This window comes from Otolemur garnettii, unplaced genomic scaffold (assembly GCF_000181295.1).
Source record: "Otolemur garnettii isolate 467f Iridium unplaced genomic scaffold, OtoGar3 scaffold00014, whole genome shotgun sequence".
NCBI classification, from domain to species: Eukaryota; Metazoa; Chordata; class Mammalia; order Primates; family Galagidae; genus Otolemur; species Otolemur garnettii.
The window spans coordinates 27,968,125-27,975,588 of record NW_003852409.1 but is presented as its reverse complement, the minus strand read 5'-3'; the positions used below and the strand labels follow the sequence as shown (position 1 = coordinate 27,975,588).

Here is a 7,464-nt window from a genome sequence, read left to right as displayed (position 1 = left end):
GGGCTGGATTCGAACCCGCCACCTTAGGTGTATGTGGCTGGCACCTTAGCCGGTTGAGCTACAGGCGCTGAGCCTGTTTTGTTTTATTAATATTATTATCAACTCATGGATTTAAATGTAGTGAATGTATTTTAGTTCATTAGAATTATTTTCGTTATTGATGTTATGTTGACTTAGCTTTGGCCAGCGGAAGCCTCTTTATCTTGGCTCCTGGGTCCATTTGACAGACTAACAGACTGCAGTAGCGTCCTTGCTTCCCATTTCTATGAGATATTTCAGACCTCTCTTGTATGTTTTCCTCTCAGACCTGGAACTGATCATTTTTCCAAGGAGGAATGTTCTAACCTCATTCTGCTTCTGTTTTATATCTTGAGATGCTATTTGTATAGAATTTTTTTTTTTCCAGTTACCTTGGAATTTATTTAAGCTAAGAGAAAAAGGTAATAATGTTTTCACACAATACATACTTGGTTTTTTAAAATAACAATTGTGTAACAAATAGCAGAATAAATTAAGGAAAGCTGCACTTGTGATCTATATAAAACACCAACATTTAGGGTTGTACATAATTAAAGAAATATCTCAAATACTTTTTGAAATACTATAGAAGCCAGTACATACAGGCATGCCTTAGGTGGCCATAGGAATGCAGTTTAGAAAAGAAAAAACACACACACAGGAACTACTCAACGTCTTTAAAATCAATGAGCAAGAAAAGTGATATTGAACTTCCATACTGATTTTACATAATTTCTATACAGTACCTTGACTTAAATCCAAGAGCAAAAGTTAAGACTCTCCTTCTCTATTTTTGGTAAACAACTGCATGGTAAACTTAGATGACTTTTCCCCCTGAATTTTACCTGGGAGTGGCCTTTTGAATTTTTTATTTAAAAGAGGGCAGGTTTGGCACTTTTATACTGATGTCACCAATGTTAATATTTCTTGGGATCTCAGGAAGATTCATATTCTTTACAGCTGAAACAGCACGGCCTGGAGCTCCTGCTAAGCCAGCCTCAGATTTCTCCAGTTTATTTTCTGCATCAATTTGTGTAACAGTCTCATTCATATTGGTCTCCAGTACCATTCCCCCCATCACCATTTCTGCAAGAATATTGTGAACCTTGTCGACATGGAAAATCAAATCCAGTTCACAGACATTTTCAAAACATTTGTCTAATGTCTCCACGAATACCTCTTGGTATCAAGGACTGAGGACATAACATCACTTCTGTGGTATTCTTGCCACAGATGCATAACTTGAATTAGATCTAAAATGCCAAGTTCACTTTCTGAAGAATCCACACAGAAGACAAAATATAACGTTGCATACCGCCTATAAATCAGTTTGTTGTCAGATCCTCCAATTAATTAGATTTAACTCCTTAGGTCACAACAGTAAGTTACACAGCTTAAGATTAAGATTATCAAAATCCTCCTTCTAGGAAATTATAAACATTTTCATCTCTCTTAGCTGCCAAATAGAAAGTCTCCCTGATGATTTGCTGTTGTGTATCTTCACTGTAGGACTGGTAGAACTTCCGCGGCTTCCTGTGGTTATTGAAGATGAGGATCGCCTTGATCATGGCTGGGCCGGGCCGACCGGGTGGGCGCTGGGGGCCAGGGCGGGGGCGGGCACCTGTGGTCCCAGCTACTTGGGAGGCTGAGGCAGGAGACTCGCTTGAGCCCAGGAGTTGGAGGTTGCTGTGAGCTGTGATGCCACAGCACTCTACCCAGGGGGACAACTTGAGGCTCTGTCTCAAAAAAAAAAAAGAAAAGAGCTTCAAGGTACTTGTTAGTGAAGAGTTGGTTTTCCTCTGCTTCCTATCACTAGGTTTTAAATTCTTTTCAACCCCTTCTTAGCTAGAAAGAGAAGGCAAATCAGAGTCAAGTCAACTATGGTGATTAATTTTATATATCAGCTTGAGTGGGCCAGCGGTAATCCAGACATATGGTCAAACATTATTCTAGATGTGTCTGTGAAGGTGTTTCTGGATGAGGTTAATATTTAAATATGTAGACTGAGTAAAACACATTGCCCTTCCTTTCTTTTTTTGAGATATAATCTCACTCTGTCATTCTGTGTAGAGTGGCATTATTGTAGCTCACAGCAACCTCAAATTCTTGGGTTCAAGCAATCCTCCTGCCTCTTGAGTAGCTAGGACTACAAGCACCTGCCACACTGCCTGGCTATTTTTTCTTATTTTTAGTACAGATGGAGTTACACTTTTGCTCAAACTGGTCTTGAACTCATGAGCTCAAGCAGTCTGCCCGCCTTGGCTTTCCAGAATGCTAGCATTATAGGCATGAGCCACTGTGCCTGGCCACAGATTGCCATTCTTCCTGTTAGTGGGCCTCACTCAATATTTGAAAACCTGGCTTGGCACCCGTAGCACAGTGATTATGGTGCTGGCTACATGCACCGAGGCTGGCAGGTTTGAACCCAGCCCAAGCCAGCTAAACAACAATGACAACTGCAACAAAAAAAATAGCTGGGCATTGTGGTGGGCTCTTACAGTCCCAGCTATTTGGGAGGCTGAGGTAGGAGAATCACTTAAGCCCCAGAGTTTGAGGTTGCTGTGGGCTGTGATGTCATTGCACTCTACTGAGGAGGACATAGTGAGACTCTGTCTCAAAAAAAAAAAAAAAAAAAAAATTGAAAACCTGACTAGAACAAAAAGACTGAGCAAGGGGGTAATTTTCCTGTATGACCACTTGAGCTGAGATATTAGTCTTCTCCAGCCTTTGGACTTTAACCAAGACCTTAGCCCTTGAACCTGCTGGTCTTGTACTAGAACTTAACACCATTGATTTTCTTGGTTCTCCGGCCTTGGGATTTGGACTGGAACTAAACCATAGGCTTTCCTCGGTCTCCAGGTTGCTGATTGCCAATCTTGGGACTACTCAACCTCCATAATTGCATAAGCTAATTTCTTATTAGACATCTATCTATATCCTCTATATCTATTATGTCTCTATTATATATATCTTTCTTGTAGGTTCTGTTTCTCTGGACAACCCTGACTAATATAAGAGCCTCGTCTTTTAGGGCCTTCCTTTGCTAGGTTTTCCAAAGTGCTTCTAACTTGCCAGAGCTTCTGCATTACTGTCTTGGGTTCTCTGCTTGGATATGGTTTACCAGGAAATGGCCATCTTCATGATAAGCTAAGCAAAAGAAGGCTACTTGGGTTTTCATCAACTTGGCAGCTGTTTTGCAAACATTTAACTCTAAGCTGTTGGTATTCCTGTTTTGCAGGGGGTGTCTTTCTCCTACACTCTCTCCCCATGTAGTCTATGGGCTTTGAAAGCACAAATGCTTGTTTGCCATGTCCTGGGAGTTCCTGAGTAGGGAATAAAAGCTTGCAGAGCGGCCATCAGGACTTTTAAACTATTGTGATAATTTCCAGACTGTAGTTATCACATATAGATTTTCAGAGAATAATTGCCAAAAGCAAATAATTTAGATTTAAAATAGTTTTCATTAGGCTGTCTGTCTAACAATAAATAAGCCATTTTTCTATTGTGATAACTGCTAAATGTAATAATAAAATTATCTTTAACAAGGAAGATGATTTTTACTTTTTAAATAAAAGAGGAATATGTATCTATGTTATAAAACCAGGATAAATCATTAAGACATAAGTTAAAAAGAAGAGGAAGTTTTTTTTTCTTTTTTGAGAGAGAGTTTTATTTTGTCACCCTTGGTAGAGTGCCATGGCATCACAGCTCACAGCAACCTCAAACTCTTGGGCTCAAGTGATTCTCTTGCTTAAGCCACTTTAGTAGCTGGGACTACAGGTGCCCGCCACAATGACTGGCTATTTTTTGTTGTTGTTGACGTTTAGCAGACTCCGGCCAGGTTCGAACCCACCAGCCCTGAAGAATGTGGCCAGGACCTTAACCACTGACCTCCCATGCCCAGCTAAAGGGGAAGATGTCTTAAATAATTTATAGGAGAATTATAGAATGTGTGTTGGAAGAGATGAGTCCAATCCCAAACACAGTAGGAGAAATCTTATTGTAACATACCTGAAAATGAAGTCCTTAAAAATTACTTGTCCCGGCTCGGCGCCTATAGCTCAACCGGCTAAGGTGCCAGCCACGTACACCTAAGGTGGTGGGTTTGAATCCCCAGCCCGGACCCGCCAAACAACAATGACGGCTGCAACCAAAAAATAGCCGGGCGTTGTGGCGGGCGCCTGTGGTCCCAGCTACTTGGGAGGCGGAGGCAAGAGACTCGCTTGAGCCCAGGAGTTGGAGGTTGCTGTGAGCTGTAATGCCACGGCATTCTACCCAGGGGGACAGCTTGAGGCTCTGTCTCAAAAAAAAAAAAAAAAAATTACTTGTCCCAGGCTGGACATGGTGACTCACACATGTAATCTTAGCACTTTGGGAAGCTAAGGCAAGTGGATTGCTTGAGTTCACAAGTTCCAGACCAGCCTGAGCAAAAGTGAGATCCAATCTCTAATAAAAATAAGAAAACTGAGGCAAGAGGATCGCTTGAGTCTGAGTTGGAGGTTGTTGTGAGCTGTGACACCATGGCACTCTACCCAGGGCATAGCTTGAGACTCTGTCTCAAAAAAAAAAAAAATTACTTGTCTCAGTCTTTTCAAATTCATCTTACTCATATTTACTAGTGATGGTCATGTATTTAGTACTTCTTGAGAGTTTCATCCAGGGTGAATGTCTTATGTACATACTATTGCATATAAATGCCCTTGTGACAAAAATACAAATAACATTTAGTAGAAGTGTTAGTCAATTCATGGTACTGAATCATTGCTGATTTTTCTCAAAAACTAGATGATGAAAATCACAATTGTCATATGGATGTCCACAGGATTTTTACTTTTTTTGAGACAGAATCTTACTATGTCGTCCTCAGTAGACTGCGGTGGCGTCACAGCTCACAGCAACCTCAAACACTTGGGCTTAAGCGATTCTTCTGCCTCAGCCTCTGGAGTAGCTGGGATTACAGGCGCCCGCCACGACGCCCGGCTGTTTTGTTATTGTTGTAGTTGTCATTCTTGTTAGGCAGGCCCTCACCAGGCCTGGTGTATGTGGCTGGTGCCCTAGCTGCTGAGCTACAAGTGCTGAGCCAGGATTTTTACCCTTAAAAAGAGGTTCTTATGCTTGAAAGTGTTGGAAACCACTGGATTAAATGATTTCTGGAGCCATTTCTATCTCTAGTATGTGGGTAAAGGACTTCAGCTTAAGGGTGGGCTATTTGTATCAGAACAGGTCCAGAGAGCCTATGGTATAGCATCTGGGCAGAGTGTGGGCAGGTTTCTAGACCTTTTCCTTTTCTTTCCTTTTTTTCCCTACATGCCTCAGGAGTTTGATTCATCTTTTTTCTGACGTCCATTGTGTGTGTAATCTTTTGTTCTCTGCTCGTAAACCCTTCTTTGAAACAGGGTGCAGGTGTCTCAGCTTCTCCTTTACCTTGTTTACTCTGAAAGTATTTGACACAATCTCATTTTTAAGGATTTTTACTGGTAATAGCAACAGAGGATGGAAGTGAATGAAGATAAATATATGCGTTTTAGAATTTTACTAAAAAGAAGAGATTTTCTTGACCTTCATGGAAATGTAAATGAAAAAATTCTCAGTTTTCTAGTAGTTGCTAAAATAATGGCTTAGCCACTTAAGCTATAGGCTCTGAGCTGACTTGCCTAATTTTAGAGACGAGGTCTTGCTCTTGCTCAGGCTGGTCTCAAACTCATGAGCTCAGGTGATCCACCTGCCTCAGCCTCCCAGAGTGCTAGGATTATAGGCATGCGCCTACTTCTACCTTTCTCTGTTGAGATACCCACTTTACAACCTAGCTATTGTGCTATTTTTTTTTTTTTTTGAGACAGAGTCTCACTATGTCGGTAGAGTGCTGTGGCGTCAAAGCTCACAGTAACCTGAAATTCTTGAGCTTAGAGATTCTTTTGCCTCAGCCTCCTAAATAGCTGGGAGTATAGGCACCCGCCACAACGCCTGGCTAGCTACTGTGCTATGTTGTGAGGAGCCCAAACAACTAGGAGAAGCCTGTGTAAGAGAGAAACTAAAGTACCTGCTGAGCCCCCACATAACACCTGGTATCAGCTTGCCAGCCATGTGAGTGAGCTGTTCTAAAAGCAGGTCTGAATCCTCCAGATGTCCATCAAAATACTCCAGTGGGTGCCCAGGTAGAGTGGAGATGAGCTGTCCCTGCCAAGCCCTACCCTAAGTGGAAATTCATGAACACAATAAAAGGTTGCTTTAAGCTACTAAATTATACTGCAAAAGATAACTGGATTGTATTCTTTTGCCAGAGTTTACCCTAGTGCTCATGCTGAATATGTGTTGAATTGCCTCAACTGCAAGAACAAGATGGATTTCCACCTTCAGGAGCACTGTTGATTTCACAGGAGATGAGAAATGGATTATTTGTCTTCTTCCCTTAGAGATTCTTATCACATTGCCTTTCATTTTACGTATTTATTAAATTACTTTTTTTTTTTTTTAACTAAAGAGAAGTACAAAACAAGAAAGCAAACATTGGACAATAACATCCCTGCCTAGATAACTTCATCTTCATATACTTCTAATTTTGAAAATTGTGTGCATGTTAATAATAAGCAATGATTGGGTGGCACCTGTGGCTCAAAGGAGTAGGGCGCTGGCCCCATATGCTGGAAGTGGTGGGTTCAAACCCAGCCCCAGCCAAAAACTGCAAATAATAATAATAATAATAAGCAATGACTTGGGAATGAATCAAGCCAGGTGTGTGACCTTGGAAGATAGCATCCTCTTTGTAAATCAGTTTATTCATCTATAAAATGGTATGTATTTCATAGATTAGTTGTGAGATTTCAATTATATGTACATATAAAATGTTTAGGATGAAGTCTTCCCTCAAATGTTGGCTGTTCATTAGTACTTCTGATGACAATGACTTTTGCTGCTGCTGCTGCTGCTGTTGGTATTATTAACAATAGACTAGGCAGGGGAAGGATAACCCGCAGAAAGGTTGCAATCTGAAATGATGGGATGAATAACTCCCAAGAAATTCAGGAGAGTATACTGAGAGGGCTGAAGGAACTCTGGAATTAATAAACATGTTTTAGTCAGGCATGGTGGCTCACTCTGGGAGGCTGAGGCAGGCGGATTGCCTGAGCTCACAAATTTGAGACCAGCCTGAGCCAGAGTGAGACCTCGTCTCTAAAAATAGCTGAGCGTTTAGTGGGCACCTGTAGTCCCACCAACTTGGGAGACGGAGGCAAGAGAATTGCTTGAGCCCAAGAGTTTGAGGTTGCTGTGAGCTGTGAGGCTACAGCACTTTACGGAGGGGGATAAAGCGAGACTGTCTCAAAAAAAAAAAAAAGCGAAAAAAGAAACAAAAAACCGGCTTGGCGCCTGTGGCTCAAGCGGCTAAGGCGCTAGCCACATACACCTAACGTGGCGGGTTCAAATCCCCAGCCCGGGCCCGCCAAACAA

The 7,464-nt window shown here is 41.7% G+C and overlaps 2 protein-coding genes across 4 annotated transcripts in view; one reads left to right on the top strand and one right to left on the bottom strand.

Moving 5' to 3' along the window:
* SCAI (suppressor of cancer cell invasion) overlaps positions 1–7,464 on the top strand; it is a 166,554-nt gene that overhangs the window by 10,672 nt on the left and 148,418 nt on the right. The gene's annotated exons all lie outside the window — the stretch shown is intronic.
* Positions 731–1,586, bottom strand: LOC100945865 (AP-3 complex subunit sigma-1-like). 3 transcript variants are annotated; one of them, XM_023510536.1, is made up of 4 exons: positions 1,432–1,586; positions 1,261–1,372; positions 1,124–1,195; positions 731–1,015 (listed from the first exon to the last, which is right to left on the bottom strand). In XM_023510536.1, exons 1-4 carry the CDS (start codon positions 1,584–1,586, stop codon positions 887–889), a joined length of 468 nt encoding a protein of 155 aa, XP_023366304.1. In that variant the 3' UTR covers positions 731–886. The 3 variants fall into 3 exon arrangements, with proteins under 3 accessions (XP_023366304.1, XP_003785348.1, XP_023366303.1); XM_003785300.3 differs by having other exon boundaries at positions 731–1,195; XM_023510535.1 differs by lacking the exon at positions 1,124–1,195 and having other exon boundaries at positions 731–1,123.

Excerpts from the sequence above, each read along its gene's own strand:
- LOC100945865 (XM_003785300.3), bottom strand. The coding sequence starts at position 1,586 with ATGATCAAGGCGATCCTCATCTTCAATAACCACAGGAAGCCGCGGAAG. Across the intron at positions 1,373-1,431 it reads AATTTCCTAGAAGGAGGATT|ATTAATTGGAGGATCTGACA; the intron begins TTGATAATCTTA and ends GAGTTAAATCTA. Across the intron at positions 1,196-1,260 it reads GCATTTTAGATCTAATTCAA|GTATTCGTGGAGACATTAGA; the intron begins GTTATGCATCTG and ends TGATACCAAGAG.